Source organism: Pseudorca crassidens, chromosome 6 (assembly GCF_039906515.1).
Source record: "Pseudorca crassidens isolate mPseCra1 chromosome 6, mPseCra1.hap1, whole genome shotgun sequence".
In the NCBI taxonomy this organism is placed as follows: Eukaryota; Metazoa; Chordata; class Mammalia; order Artiodactyla; family Delphinidae; genus Pseudorca; species Pseudorca crassidens.
Window position 1 is genome coordinate 32592013 of NC_090301.1, and position 17478 is coordinate 32609490.

Below are 17478 nucleotides of genomic sequence, written 5' to 3' on the forward strand. Positions count from 1 at the left end.
AATTAATCTTTGAACTTCAGTTTCCTCATCTATAAAAAAAGGAATGGAATTTGCCATATCTAATCTGAATGTTGCTATGAAGTTTAGATACCACATACAAATGTGCTTTTAAAACTATTTACAGATTAGGAACCAAGATGGCAGAGGAGAAGGACATGCTCTCACTCCCTCTTGTGAGAACACCAGAATCACAACTAGCTGCTGGACAGTCATTGACAGGAAGACACTGGAACTCACCAAAAAATATACCCCACATCCAAAGACAAAGGAGAAGCCACAATGAGACAGTAGGAGGGGTGCAATCACAGTAAAATCAAATCCCATAACTGCTGGGTGCGTGACTCACAGACTGGAGAACACTTATACCACAGAAGGCCACCCACTGGAGTGAAGGTTCTGAGCCCCATGTCAGGTTCCCAACTTGGGGGTCCGGCAACGGGAGGAGGAATTCCGAGAGAATCAGACTTTGAAGGATAGTGGGATTTGATGGCAGGACTTCAACAGGACTGGGAGAAAGAGACTCCACTCTTGGAGGGCACACTCAAAGTAGTGTGCGCATCGGGACCCAGGGGAAGGAGCAGTGACCTCAGGGGAGACTTAACCAGACCTACCTGCTAGTGTTGGACGGTCTCCTGCAGAGGCAGGGGGTGGCTGTGGCTCACCATGGGGACAAGGACACTGGCAGCAGAAGTTCTGGGAAGTATTCCTTGGCGTGAGCCCTCCCAGAGTCCGCCATTAGCCCCAGCAAAGAGCCCACTAGGCTCCAGTGTTGGGTTGCCTCAGGCCAAACAACCAACGGGGGGGGTGGGGGGGGAGTTGGGGGGTGGAGAACGCAGCCCCACCCATCAGCAGTCAAGCAGATTAAAGTTTTCCTGAGCTCTGCCCACCAGAGAAACGGTCAGCTCTACCCACCACCGGTCCCTCCCATCAGGGAACTTGCACAAGCCTCTGACATAGCCTCATCCACCAGAGGGCAGACAGCAGAAGAAGAACTACAATCCTGCAGCCTGTGGAACAAAAGCCACATTCACAGAAAGACAGACAAGATGAAAAGGCAGAGGGCTATGTACCAGATGAAGGAACAAGATAAAACCCCAGAAAAACAACTAAATGAAGTGGAGATAGGCAACCTTCCAGAAAAAGAATTCAGAACAATGATAGTAAAGATGATCCAGGACCTTGGAAAAAAAATGGAGGCAAAGATAGAGAAGATGCAAGAAATGTTTAACAAAGACCTAGAAGAATTCAAGAACAAACAGACAGAGATGAACAATATAATAACTGAAATGAAAACTACACTAGAAGGAATTAATAGCAGAATAACCGAGGCAAAAGAACGGATAAGTGATCTGGAAGACAGAATGGTGGAATTCACTGCTGCGGAAAAGAAAAAACAATGAAAAGAAATGAAGACAGCCTAAGAGACCTCTGGGACAACATTAAAAACAACAACATTCTCATTATAGGGGTCCCAGAAGGAAAAGAGAGAGAGAAAGGACCAGAGAAAATATTTAAAGACATTATAGTCAAAAACTTCCCTAACATGGGAAAGGAAATAGCCACCCAAGTCCAGGAAGCACAGAGAGTCCCATACAGGATAAACCCAAGGAGAAACACGCCGAGACACACAGTAATCAAACAAGCAAAAATTAAAGACAAAGAAAAATTACTGAAAGCAGCAAGGGAAAAATGACAACATACAGGGAAACTCCCATAAGGTTAATAGCTGATTTCTCAGCACAAACTCTACAAGCCAGAAGAGAGTGGCATGATATACTTAAAGTGATGAACGGAAAGAACCTACAACCAAGATTACTCTACCTGGCAAGGATCTCATTCAGATTTGATGGAGAAATTAAAACCTTTACAGACAAGCAAAAGCTAAGAGAATTCAGCACCACCAAACCAGCTTTACAACAAATACTAAAGGACCTTCTCCAGGCAGGAAACACAAGAGAAAGAAAAGACCTACAATAACAAACCCAAAACAATTAAGAAAATGGTCATAGGAACATACATATGGATAATTACCTTAAACGTGAATGGATTAAATGCTCCAATGAAAAGACACAGACTGGCTGAATGGATACAAAAACAAGACCCATCTATATGCTGTCTACAAGAGACCCACTTCAGACTTAGGGACACATACAGACTGAAAGTGAGGGGATGGAAAAAGATATTCCATGCAAATGAAAATCAAAAGAAAGCTGGAGTAGCAATACTCATATCAGATAAAATAGACTTTAAAATGAAGAAGATATAACAATTATAAATATATATGCACCCAACACAGGAGCACCTCAATACATAAGGCAACTGCTAACAGCTATAAAACAGGAAATCGACAGTAACACATTAATAGTGGGGGACTTTAACACATCACTAAACCAATGCACAGATCATGCAAAATGAAAATAAATAAGGAAACACAAGCTTTAAATAACACAATAGACCAGACAGATTTAATTGATATTTATAGGACATTCCATCCAGAAACAGCAGATTACACTTTCTTCTCAAGTGTACACAGAACATTCTCCAGGACAGATCACATCTTGGGTCACAAATCAAGCCACAGTAAATTTAAGAAAACTGAAATCATATCAAGCAATTTTTTGGACCACAATGCTATGAGATGAGAAAAGAATCACAGGGAAAAAAACGTAAAAAACACAAAAACATGGAGGCTAAACAATATGTTACTAAATAACGAAGAGATCACTGAAGAAATCAAAGAGGAAATCATACAATACCTAGAGACAAATGGCAATGAAAACACGACGATGCAAAACCTATGGGATGCAGCAAAAGCAGTTCTAAGAGGGAAGTTTATAGCTATAAGCCTACCTCAAGAAACAAAAATCTCAAATAAACAATCTAACCGTACACCTAAAGGAAACAGAGAAAGACGAACAAACAAAACCCAAAGTTAGCAGAAGGAAAGAAGTCATAAAGATCAGAGCAGAAATAAATGAAATAGAAACAAAGAAAACAATAGCAAAGATCAATAAAACTAAAAGCTGATTCTTTGAGAAGATAAACAAAATTGATAAACCATTAGGCAGACTCATCAAGAAAAAGAGGCAGAGGACTCAAATCAATAAAATTAGAAATGAAATAGGAGAAGTTACAACAGACACCGCAGAAATACAAAGCATCCTAAGAGACTACTATAAGCAACTCTACTCCAATAAAATGGACAACCTGGAAGAAATGGACAAATTCTTAGAAAGGTATAACCTTCCAAGACTGAACCAGGAAGAAATAGAAAATATGAACAGACCAATCACAAGTAATGAAACTGAAACTGTGATTAAAAATCTCCCAACAAACAAAAGACCAGGACCAGATGGCTTCACAGGTGAATTCTATCAAACATTTAGAGAAGAGTTAACACCTATCCTTCTCAAACTCATCCAAAAAATTGCGGAGGAAGGAACACTCTCAAACCCATTCTATGAGGCCATCATCACCCTGATACCAAAACCAGACAAAGATACCACAAAAAAAGAAAATTACAGACCAATATCACTGATGAATATACATGCAAAAATCATCAAGAAAATACTAGCAAACTGAATCCAACAACATATTAAAAGGATCAGACACCATGATCAAGTGGGATTTATCCCAGGGATGCAAGGATTCTTCAGTATACATAAATCAATCAATGTGGTAAACCATATTAACAAATTGAGGAATAAAAACCATATGATCATCTCAATAGATGCAGAAAAAGCTTTTGACAAAATTCAACACCCATTTATGATAAAAACTCTCCAGAAATGGGCATAGAGGGAACCTACCTCAACAGAATAAAGGCCATATATGACAAACCCACAGAAAACATCATTCTCAATGGTGAAAAATAGAAAGCATTTCCTCTAAGATCAGGAACAAGACAAGGATGTCCACTCTCACCACTATTATTCAACATAGTTTTGGAAGTCCTAGCCACAGCAATCAGAGAAGAAAAAGAAATAAAAGGAATCCAAATTGGAAAAGAAGAAGTAAAATGTCACTGTTTGCAGGTGACATGATACTATACATAGAGAATCCTAAAGATGCCACCAGAAAACTACTAGAGCTAACCAATGAATCTGGTAAAGTTGCAGGATACAAAATTAATGCACAGAAATCTCTTGCATTCCTATACACTAATGATGAAAAATCTGAAAGAGAAATTAAGGAAACACTCTCATTTACCATTGCAACAAAAAGAATAAAATATCTAGGAATAAACCTACCTAAAGAGACAAAAGACCTGGATGCAGAAAACTATAAGACACTGATGAAAGAAATTAAAGATGATACCAACAGATGGAGAGATATACCATGTTCTTGGATTGGAAGAATCAATATTGTGAAAATGACTATACTACCCAAAGCAATCTACAGATTCAATGCAATCCCTATCAAATTACCAATGGCATTTTTGATGGAACTAGAACAAAAAATCTTAAAATTTGTATGGAGACACAAAAGACCCCGAATAGCCAAAGCAGTCTTGAGGGAAAAAAACGGAGCTGGAGGAATCAGGCTCCCTGACTTCAGACTATACTACAAAATTACAGTAATCAAGAAAATATGGTACTGGCACAAGAACAGAAACATAGATCAATGGAACACGATAGAAAGCCCAGAGATAAACCCACGTACCTATGATCAACTAATCTATGACAAAGGAGGCAAGGATATACAATGGAGAAAAGACAGTCTCTTCAATAAGTGGTGCTGGGAAAACTGGACAGATACATGTAAAAGAATGAAATTAGAACACTCCCTAACATCATACACAAAAATAAATTCAAAATGGATTCAAGACCTAAATGTAAGACCGGACACTATAAAACTCTTCGAGGAAAACATAGGAAGAACACTCTTTGACATAAATCACAGCAAGATCTTTTTTGATCTACCTTCTAGAGTAATGGAAATAAAAACAAAAATAAACAAATGGGACCTAATGAAACTTAAAAGCTTTTGCACAGCAAAGGAAACCATAAACAAGACGAAAAGACAGCCCTCAGAATGGGAGAAAATATTTGCAAATGAATGAATGGACAAAGGATTACTCTCCAAAATATATAAACAGCTTATGCAGCTCAATATGATAAAAACAAACAATGCAATCCAAAAATGGGCAGAAGACCTAAATAGACATTTCTCCAAAGAAGACATACAGATGGCCAAGAGGCACATGAAAAGCTGCTCAACATCACTAATTATTAGAGAAATGCAAATCAAAACTACAATGAGGTATCACCTCAAATCCATTAGGATGGGCATCATCAGAAAATCTACAAACAACAAATGCTGGAGAGGGTGTGGAGAAACGGGAACCCTCTTGCACTGTTGGTGGGAATGTAAATTGATACAGCCACTATGGAGAATAGTATGGAGGTTCCTTAAAACACTAAAAATAGAATTACCATATGACCCAACAATATACTGGGCATATACCCAGAGAAAACCATAATTCAAAAAGACCCATGCACCCCAATGTTCATTGTAGCACTATTTACAATAGCCAGGTCATGGAAGCAACCTAAATGCCCATCGACAGATGAATGAATAAAGAAGATGTGGTACATATATACAATGGAATATTACTCGGCCATAAAAAGGAACGAAAGTGTGTCATTTGTAGAGATGTGGATGGATCTAGAGACTGTCATACAGAGTGAAGTAAGTCAGAAAAACAAATATCATATATTAATGCATATATGTGGAACCTAGAAAAATGGTACAGATGAACCGGTTTGCAGGGCAGAAATTGAGACACAGATAGAGAACAAACGTATAGACACCAAGGGGGGAAAGCCGCGGGGGGGGTGGGGATGGTGGTGTGATGAATTGGGCGATTGGGATTGACATGTATACACTGATGTGTATAAAATTGATGACTAATAAGGATGTGCTGTACAAAGAAGTAAATAAAATAAAATTACAAAATTAAAAAAAAAAATAAGAGACCAGAGAGCTAGCTCTTTCTCTCTCTCTCATCCTCTCTCTCCTTCTCCCTCTCTGCCCACCATGTAAGGATACAGCATCTGTTAACCAGGAAGAAGGTGTTCACCAAGAACCTGACTGCACTGGAATCCTGCTCTTGAACTTCCAGCTTTCAGTCCAGAACTAAGAGAAATAAGTATTTGTTGTTTTTAAGCCATCCAGTCTATGGTAATTTTGTCATAGCAATCTGGATGAACTGTGTCAGTGCAGTTGACCTCATTTTCCAATTCGATGATCTGTTTGGGGCTTCATTCTATTGATACATGTCATTAGACCTTACAGATCAACCCCTAAAACTCTCCCGTACGTATCATCCAGGACACTACTCTCCAGGTCTTACATCACTCTCTGATCATCCTTCTCAGTCTCTCACCAACTCCTTTTCCTTTACCTGCTCCTTAAACTGACGATGGGGTCCACTATCATCTACTTTTCTTGTTCTGTTCTGCTCATGAGGTGATATTATTTTCTGTCATAATTTCATCTGTTATCCATATGCTGATTCCAGATCTATATTTACCACCCTAACGTCTACCTTACACTTATATTTCCAACTGGAGATATTTGTCATTTCTCCTTGGATACCCTTCTAGCATCTTATATCTATCAATAAGAATCGAACTTATTATGCCCCGAATCCACCAAAAGAATGAATTAAATAAATGGAACAAAATAAAGACATACCACTAGGCCTAAAAACAAACAAACAAACAAACAAAAAACTATTTACAAAAGCATAGTATTCAATAGGAGTGTGCTTGGTTTACTTACATAAAATAGCTTTCTAAAAAACACATACATTGTATTTTCCTATGGGGGAAAATTTATTTTTAATAGTAAAAAATTATCTTTTTGTAAAAATAGAAAAATGCTCTTTAAATGTCTGAATCAAATCATCTACAAATAAACCTGGAACTCACAAATGAACAGAAACATAGTTATTGACTATGCTAATCCAGGTCATCTGAGAAGCAAATGCTAAGACAGAATTGAACATGCAGGATTTTATTAGGAGAGATGACAGTGAGAGAAAATGGAGAGCAAGCTAGGCAAGGTGGAGAGAGCTATCAGACTCTGATACAATTCTGACCTCAAGTATATGACAGAGGGAAGGAAGGCTGGGGGCAAGTAACGGGTCAAAGGTTACAGAGCTAGTGGTGGAATGATCTTCGATCCACGTAACCTGGCTTCAGTGGCAATCTCTTAACCACTTACACTACGTAAGAATTTACTCTATTCCTAGAAAAACATGTTCCATTATTCTTCCTGATTACACAGGCTCCACTATTGTTGAACTGAACCCAACCTAATTTCATAAATCCAGTTATATCATATATACTGCATATTATTTCAGAACTGGATACTGTGAGACACCTATTAGCTGACACTCAATATTCTATTGACTTCTTTATCTACCTATATATAAAAACTGAAAACAAATATCCTCCAAACACTTGCACATAAATTCCAACAAAAATGCATATACTGGTTAGTCCCAAAGGTATGTATTTTTTTTTCTCTAATATATATTTTGACTCGATGAAAGAGTAGAGTTGTGAAGTTTCATTACAGCTCACTAGTTGGAAAATAATTTCAAGCTAACAGTCTGGGGCTTCCAGAAAGTTAGCATCTTACATACCTCTTTTTTGAAATTGAGAAAGTAGTTGGATTGGTCAACATGAAAAATCTCAAGGGCTGACCTCCTTAAGTTGTACCGTCGTAGGTGAATCTCTCGAACTTGAGAGTGAGGCCACTTGAAATCAAAGCCTACTCCTGAAAACAGAAACAATCTTGTGACTGGGGTACCACAAAACGTTACTCATGCTATGCAGAAAATATCTCCTAGTTCCTGACAAAAGTAGCACTATGGAAAAGGAATTCAGTTTCTGTATGATGAAAACCATTTGTTAAATTTATTGGATGCTTAATTTGTTTAAGACTATTTTAAAATTCTATAGCTTTTCTACTTCCTTTCCATTGGAATAGAGAATAACTCTGAATATTATATCTTAGAAACAGTTTTCCTTTTCTCTTTATGTTGGCAGCTTAGATTTAAATATCTTTTTATTTTCAGATAAAGGATTAGGTGAAAAGCCTCTAGGAACAAGTGTACATATAAATAAAAGTAAAATTGTATTTTATAACTTCAGTTTATAGCAATCCCCTCTAGCCAAACCTTTTCAAAAACATTAATAAAAAGGAAGCATTCCCTTCAGTACATTGTTGATAATAAATTTAATTCCATACTGACTCTCCATGTCTCCTTTTACATGGTAGACTACAATTCTACAGTCCCACCTTATCGCTTTCTTCTCATTAATGATTGATAAACTGGATACTTAACTATTGAACAACAGAAATTATTCCCCCAGAACTCCTCACCGTCCTCTTTTTCAATGCTGCCATCATAGAAGTAAATGTGTTGAGTAGTGATTTCTAATCTGCCAGGAATTATGGCAATTATTGTAATGAGTTCACAGTCTTCCAACAACACCAATTTTTCTTTTTGATCCTGTTCTTCTTTCTCATTACTGTAAAAACAAAAACCAACCAAACAAACAACATCCAACAATGTATTCTGTGTAAATGGAAAAGAACATCATATTCAAATACGAATATGGTGTCTGTAAAGTCACTATCCAAGAAAGAGTACTTGAATTTTCTACAAAAACCATTCCACTGCATATTAAATTACTTAAATATGTCCAAATATACTTATTACCCAATAACTAAGTTTCAAAAAACATATGTTTTACATTTCAATTGTATATGACCCATTAAAACGAAATATAGTGAATCTTCAATACTACTGCTAGAGGATGGTTCAAACATGCAGCAATACTGGTCATGTTTTTTAGTTATATTTGGCAGACATGAATTGACCCAGGGAATAAATGAATCTGTGAGTAAAGGACTGTATCATTAGTGGTGTTTCATAAATAATTATTAGAAGTATTATGATTGATTCTTAAACTGTAGAATGAGATGTTTCAAGAGCAACAAAAGCTAGAGCATCATCATCATAGCATCCCCTGATAGTGTAAATGGAGATAATACTAGGAGCCACTGTTGCCACACCATACTTAAAGTGAAGTCATCTCATATTTGGAGGACTGTTATCAAGTATGCTTTTTGGAGGAAATAACTGGGAAGGGACAGTCTTCTGGTGGCCTAGTTGACTTTTAACTGCCAAGTACAGAAATGAGAACTCCTATAACTCATGGTATGTTATTCAAGTATATCCTTCAAGCCAGCTGCTCTCTGGTCCTAGATATTTCACATTTGCCTCATTTCCAGGATAGCAATGACTAAATCTAATTTTGTTTCCAATGGATTTTGATGAGAAGCTCTACAAGTATCACCAACCTAACTGGGAATATTGCAACCATTAAAGCTAAGCTTAAAATAAAAAACTGAAAATGTTTTCCTAAATAGTGAAATTCCAATATTCACAGTGATGAAATAGAGAAAAAAGTGACCTGAGAGAGTAAATAGTCTGAAGGTTATTTCTATTCTATGAAACAAAGAGTTTTGGCTTTTCATTTGAAAATGAATGAGACTGACATCCACTGAATTCACTAGTCCTTGAAGAAAGAAAATAAAATCCCATTAAAAGGCTGACTAAAAAAATCTACCAAAACCAAAGACAGCTCCCTAGATAACTACCCCCATCCAGTTCCCTGAAAATAATCAAGGACATATTTAAAAATTACTAAAATTGTATTAACCAAAAAACCTGTTTATGCCAACAAAGGATATTATTGAACCTGGTCAATTTTTTCTTTTAATAAATTTATTTATTTATTTATTCATTTATTTTTGGCTGCATTGGGTCTTCACTGCTGTGCATGGGCTTTCTCTAGTTGCGGTGAGTGGAGGCCACTCTTCGTTGCAGTGTGTGGGCTTCCCATTGCAGTGGTTTCTCTTGTTGTGGAGCACAGGCTCTAGGCGCGCGGGCTTCAGTAGTTGTGGCACGCGGGTTCAGTACTTGTGGCTCGTGAGCTCTAGAGCGCAGGCTCAGTAGCTGTGGCACATGGGCTTAGCTGCTCCACGTCATGTGGGATCTTCCCAGACCAGGGATCGAACCCGTGTCCCCTGCATTGGCAGGTGGATTCTTAACCACTGCACCACCAGGGAAGTCCCATGAACCTGGTCAATTTATAGTATTAAAATAAGTTCTGAGAAATATTTGCCATGTGTTGTTTATAACCTAAACAAAGTGATGTCCAGAATAAATTATATACTTGAGACTTAGCTACTCATTCTTGGCTGAATGTGAGGCTTTACAATCATAACAAGTAAAAGTCAGGGCAGATGTGTAAATTATCAAATTTGAATGCATTCTCTAAACCACACACAGATCCACTGGCAAAGAGTGGCAGTCATACTGATCAAGGGGTTTAAACACAAAAAACAAACTAATCACTGGCTGACCACTAAGCTATGCTGACCCAGGGGCAACCCCTAGTAAGCCAGGCTTTAAAAATAAAGCAAAACAAAAACCCAGTAAGTACAGATATCAGTGGCATTCACTGAAGGTAAAACAGACTCCACAGACTTAATCTAGAAAAGTCACTACTAAACAAAGAAAAATACAACAACAACAACCAGCATCAAGGGAGGAGATTAGAAACCAAAGTTGGTGTAATTTATCTAAAATGTATGGTTTTCACAAAAATTATGAGACATAGGAAGAAACAGGAAAATACGGGCCATAAAATCAAAAGCAGTAAAAAGAAACTGTCTCTGGGGGACCTCAGATGCTCAACTTAGTAGACAAAGCCTTCAAGGTAGCTATCATAAAAATACATGAAAAGAACTAAAGGAAACTATGTTTAAAGAACCAAAGTGCATTACGGCAAAAAAAGCCTAGTCAAATAGAGTGTTATTGATACAGAGGTAGAAATTATATATATATTTTAAAAAGGAACCAAATGAGAAATTCTGAAATTGAAAAGCACAAGGACTCAACAGCATATTTGAACTTGCAGGAGAAAGAAGCAGGGCTCTTGAAGATAGATCAAAAGAAACTGTCCAATCTGAAGAACACAAAGAAAGAAGAATCAAGCAGAATGAAAGAACCTCAAAGGGTCACCATCAAGCAAAACAACATATGTGCAAAGGGAGACCCAGAAGGAGAGAACAGAGAAAAAGGGCCAAAATATATTTGAAAAAATAATGCTGGCAACTTCTCAAATATGAAAAAAATTAATCTACACATCCAAGAAGCTCAATGAACTCCAAGCAAGATAAACACAAAGATATCCAAACATGGTCCTAAAGCCAAGGTACTAAAAGCCAAGGACAAAAAGAATAACCTAAAAGCACCAAAATACAGGACACAACAGAAAAGGTTAATAGCACATTTCTCATCAGAAACAAAAGGTAGTGAAAACCAGAAGGTAGTGGAAAGACATATTCAAAATGGTGAAAGGAAAAAACTGTCAATCAAGAATTCTGTATCTGGCAAAACTATCTTCAAAAGAAAAAGCAATGGTGCTGGGGCAACTAGAATCACATGCAAAAGAATTAATATGGACCCCTACATCACACCACATACAAAAGTTAACTCAAAATGGATCAAAGACCTAACATAAGAGATAAAATATAAAACTCTTAGAAAAAAATAGATGAAAGGAAATTCATCAAAATTAAAATTTTTTGTACATCGAAAGATACCAACAGAAAGTAAAAAAAAAAACAATTCAGGGCTTCCCTGGTGGCGCAGTGGTTGAGAGTCCGCCTGCTGATGCAGGGGACATGGGTTCGTGCCCCAGTCTGGGAAGATCCCACATGCCGCAGAGCGGCTGGGCCTGTGAGCCATGGCTGCTGAGCCTGTGCGTCCGGAGCCTGTGCTCCACAATGGGAGAGGCCTCAACAGTGAGAGGCCCACGTATCGCAAAAAAAAAAAAAAACAATTTAGTGGAAGAACATTTTTGTAAATCCTGTATCTAATAAGGGACTTGTTGCTAAAATATGTAAAGAACACTTACAACTCAATAACTAAAAGACAACTCAATTAAAAAATAGGCAAAGGATCTGCATAAAGATTTCTCCAAAAAAGACATATAAATGGCCAACAAATACATAAAAAGATGTTCAGCATCATTAGTCATTAGGGAAATGCAAATTAAAATCACAAGATACCACCTCTAACATTCTAGGATGGTACCATAAATTAAAAAAGAAAACAGAGAATAATAGAAGTTGGGGTAGATTTGGAGAAATTAGAACTTTCATACATTGCTGAGGGAATGTAAAATGGTACAGTCATTATGAAAAGTTTCACAACTCCTCAAAAGGTTAAACATAGAATTAACAAATGATCAGCAAATCCACTCCTAGTGTTTTTTTTTATACTGAAGATAAATGAAAACATAAGTTGATAGAAAAATGTGTACATGGGGCTTCCCTGGTGGCGCAGTGGTTGAGAGCCCGCCTGCCGATGCAGGGGACACAGGTTCGTACCCCGGTCCGGGAAGATCCCACATGCCGCGGAGCGGCTGGGCCCGTGAGCCATGGCCGCTAAGCCTGCGCGTCCGGAGCCTGTGCTCCGCAACGGGAGAGGCCACAACAGTGAGAGGCCCGCGTACCGAAAAAAAAAATGTGTACATGAATATTCAAGGCAATATTATTCATAATAGCCAAAAAAAAAAAAAAAATAGGAACTACATAAATGTCCATCAACTGCTGAACGGATAAACAAAAACTGTATATCCATATAATGGAATATTATTGAGCCACAAAAACAAATGGATGGAATCATTAAACTGAATGAAAAAAGCCAGACATAAAAAATAACATATTGAATGAAATACATGAAATGTTCAAAATAGGCAAATCCATAGAGAAAGAAAACCAATTAGTGGTTGCTAGAGGATGTGAGGAGAGAAAATTGGGACTGACTGTTGAAAGGTATAAGATCTCCTTTTGGGGTGATGGAAATGTTCTTGGACTAGATAGTGGTGATGTTGCACAACTCTGTGAATATACTAAAATAACACTGAACTGTGCACTTTAAAATAGTCAATTTTACGTTAAGTGAATCTCAATTTTCAAAAGTATGTCTCAATTTTTAAAAAAGTAGTCAAAAATGAAGACAAAATAAAAATCTCCACAGATAACAAAAGACTAAGAGAATTTGTGGCTTATAGACCTTCCTTACAAGGAATACTGAAGGAAGTCCTTCAGGCTTAAAAGGAAATGGCACCAGATGGCAATCTGAATGTACACCAAGAAATGAAGTGTATAAGTAGGTAAATATGCAGGGAAATATAAAGGAAAGCATAATTACATAGTTTTTTCTTCTCTTAACTGATTTAAAGACAAGTGCATAAAACAGTAAATGCATTAAACTGTACTGTTGGGCTTAAAACATATACAGGTTTAATATGTATGGTAACAAAGGAGAGATGAGAAAATGAGTATGTTTTATATTTGTTTAGGGGAAGTTTTTAAACTACAAATTCAAAATTTTAAAATATATCTAAGGCTATTTTTTCCTGGGAGAGGTTTGATAATTTGTATCTTTCAAGGAATTTGTCCATTTCATTTAAATTGTCAAATTTATTGGCATAAAGTTGCCATTTCCTTTTTTTTTTAATGATGTCTGGAATTTTTTTTAATATTTATTTATTTGTTTAGGCTGCGCTTGGTCTTAGTTGCCACACACGAAATCTTCACTGAGGCATGCAGGATCTTTAGTTGCACCATGTGGGATCTTTCAGTTGCAGAATGTGGACTTAGTTGCGGCGTGTGGACTCTTTAAGTTGCAGCATGCGAACTCTTATAGTTGTGGTATGCACGCGGGATCTAGTTCCCCGACCAGGGATCAAATCCAGGCACCCTGCATTGGGAGTGCGGAGTCTTACCCACTGGACCACCAGGGAAGTCCCTATCATTTCCTTTTAATTATTTTAATGTATTTCTTTTCAATCATTTTAGTATTTGTAATGTTATCTCCTCTCTCATTCCTGATACTGGTAATTTGTGTTGTCTTTATTTCCTAACCAATCTGGCTGGAGGTTTATTGTTTGGTTACCTGATTTTTAATAACCAACTTTTGTTTTCTTTGATCTTTTTGTTTTTTGGTTTTATCTTTCATGGACTTCTGCTTTTATCTTTATAATTTCTTCCTTTTTCTTAAAAGTTTATATTTCACCTGTACTTTCCAGATAAATACCTCAGCTGTATCCCATAAATTTGATTCATTATCATTCAACTCAAAATATTTTCTAGTTTCAAGGTCCAGCTCCAAATTAACCCAGTCCTAAGAAGCCTTCTTCAATAGTTTCAGTTATCACTAACAGACTCCTAACAGCTGATATATAGTATCAATTGTTGGATTCTGGGAATGTACAGTATTAGAATTTCAAGCAAATATTTTCCACAATTTTACAATCCCACTTCTCAGAATAAAATAATTTTAAATTCTTTCAAGTACTTATACATACATATTTACTCTGGCTGTTATTTCCTCTTCAGGAAGATCTAATTTATCCTCCTCCATATCACTAACTTTTACTTGTTTCACTACTTCCAAAAGCAGTGAATCACTGGAAGGCTGCAAGTGCTGGATACCTGTTTAAACATAAAATGTTTGTTAAACACAAAGTAGGAAAATCATATCACAGTCCTTCTGTAATTTCTGACTGTTAATTATATGAATAATATGTATAATAAGTAAGGTACTTGAAATTTTCTAAGATAAGCGACTTACTACAGAGAAGTTTTTATACATGATTTAGAGTTATCTATGGTGCTTGCCTGTGATTTTTTAAAATAATTATACATATAATACAAGGAATAAATGTTTTAAAAGATGGTATTTATCTTTAATGATGGTATTATTTATGTTTCAGAAACAGGCCAAGTAATCTCTTTAATCATATTTACTTCTAAAGCATACTACTAAGTAAGTTAAAGAATTATTCTCACTACATTAATTCAATGGAATTATTTTTACTGTGCATTTGAACTACAGAAATATTAAGAAAGAATGTGACAAATTATTTTTAACTGCAAGATAATACAAAGACCAAAAGCTGAAGTGTTCCTTTCTGGAGTGTATGGAATTTAATAGATAATTCTGATACATATATATGCAACAAATGTCATGAACTATGCATTAATGTAAGAAGGCAGAGCTAGTGTAATGGAAAGAAGATGGGCTGTGAAATGGTAAACCTAAGTTCAAATTCTATTCTGCCATTTATTAACCATATGACCCCTCTGAATCTATGTTTTTGCAACTGTGAAATGGAGATACATCACATCACACATAAAATAAATAAATGGTAGCTATTCTTATTGCACATTCATCTCTCAATTATCTGGTGGCATAAGAATAGTAATAAAAATATATGCATAATGTGCAGGTAGGACTGGAAAAAACGTATATGTTTAACTATGAATAAAGACATTTCATGTGTATAATAAAAACAATTCATGCTAAATAACAAAACACTGTAAAGATGACAAAACCTCCCTTAATTTCTCAAATGGTATCCTTGCTCTGACATACAAAATGAATTAACCTAATGTACAGCTGCATTTCTCTTTTATAAATCTGCTTTGATCACATACAAGTCTAGATAATCTGATACAAATAGAAAAATACTGATGAAAATACTTACAAACAAATATATGGAGTAGGTAAAACATTCTGCAGTTAATTCTGAAATAAACTTCAAGGAACTTTAAAGAGTTTTAAAGACTGAGGTCACTGGTTTTATACTATTATCAATTTCACTTATTACATTCATTCATTCATTCATTCAGCCGTGCTGTGCGGCTTGTGGAATCTTAGGTCCCTGACCAGGGATCGAATCCAGGCCCTCGGCAATAAAAGCGCAGAGTCCTAACCACTGGACTGCCAGGGAATTCCCCCAATTTCACTTTGAAATGTATGATTTTTTTCTTCTGTACAATTTTATTATCATCATTATACTTGGGATAATTTTGAAAACTAGGTAAAGAAAGGAACAGAGATGGAAAAAGAGAAAGGACACTGGTTTTCCTGGACTTAAAACAACTGAGACCAAGAAGAAGAAACATAAAATTATACCTGTATACGTGTGTAAGAGGGTTGAAGAAGGAGGGAAAGGGACAGGGAATTTCCTGGAGTGGGATTTATTGGCAAAAATGAAGAAAAAAAAGAGAACACTCTTCCTTAAATATTACTAAATTGAAGTCATTCACCATAAGATGTTTTCTGTGTGGTAAGTATAAAATTTTAAGAGGTAGAGAAAGTATAATAGTCTCAGGACATATACTGGGAGGACAAGCTATACACACTGACCGTTCCTGTATAAGACACTCTTTGTACCATGGACAAGGCCATTATTTTACATTAAGGGAAATCACTTACTGTGTCTGATTTATTTCAGAGTATAAGACTCTAAATGGCAGGCATCGTAGCTCTCAATTTTATGGCATTTACTGTACTGGCCAATATATTAAGGCAATTTTAAAAAGTAAGATTAAAAAACTGGTACTCATTTCATCCATAACTTAGTCACTAAACATAAGGTGCACAGATGCTCAGTCAGATGGCTATAAAGGAAGGGCTTCATAAGAATTTTAGAAACTCTTTAAAATCTGTTTTGATATACTGCAAGGCTATGCATTTTTAAGCACTTTTTTCTAGAAAAAAGGCATTGGCCCATCTAGATACTAAATGTCTGGAGTTCTATACGAAGAACAGGTCATAGAAGAAAGACCTAAAGAGCTGCTAAGAATTCTAAATATTGAATATATTTAACATTAAACTCAGTTTTGGTAAGCAAAAGGCTAAGGTTAAAGGACCATGTTTTACTATACCATAATGGAGATAGAGATGATACATTTCACATCAACTACAGTATAATTTTATGAGTTTAAATTACATTTTTCCTTGAAAAACTGCGATCAATTGAAATAGGAAATAATTTTAGATTTAGGCCAAAGGCAACATACACAACCACTTAAATATCAATTATAAAATGCCACCCTTCTCTCATGATTAAATAATTTTGAAACAATGAAAACAATAACCAATCCCCACCAACACCCTCATTATCTTCAATAAATAATTAAACAGCCATTGAAACTCACCTAGATTATCTCTCAAAGCACTAGCTTCATCATGGGTTTTGAAGTTATAATTTGGCACCAATTTAAGTCTCATGCGGGAATAATTTTCTACGTTAGCTAGTTTCCAGTGAAGTGGATTTTGTTTCCTATGAATATTCATAAGTAAACAAATAAAACTATTTCGCTTAAAATTACAAAGACTGGTTATTGAAATAGAGTATCAGGTACTTTACATTTTTTTGGCACCATTTTATAAAAACATTCACATTCCTTATCTCATTTGACCCAAACAACCCTGAGAAAAAAACCAATGTTATTATGCATATCAACAGTATATACCTGAGGAATCTAAGACAGGTCCAAGATGCCATGTGATTTACAGGTACAGGA

At 36.2% G+C, this 17478-nt stretch overlaps 1 protein-coding gene across 3 annotated transcripts in view; it reads right to left on the minus strand.

Moving 5' to 3' along the window:
- Positions 1 to 17478, minus strand: part of NBEAL1 (neurobeachin like 1) — a 176273-nt gene that overhangs the window by 40353 nt on the left and 118442 nt on the right. For all 3 annotated transcript variants that reach the window (XM_067740941.1, XM_067740938.1, XM_067740939.1), the window contains 4 exons: positions 17110 to 17234; positions 14469 to 14595; positions 8398 to 8546; positions 7655 to 7788 (listed from right to left, as the gene is read on the minus strand). In XM_067740941.1, the coding sequence (XP_067597042.1) occupies positions 7655 to 7788; positions 8398 to 8546; positions 14469 to 14595; positions 17110 to 17234 (535 nt within the window). The remainder of the gene's footprint in view (positions 1 to 7654; positions 7789 to 8397; positions 8547 to 14468; positions 14596 to 17109; positions 17235 to 17478) is intronic.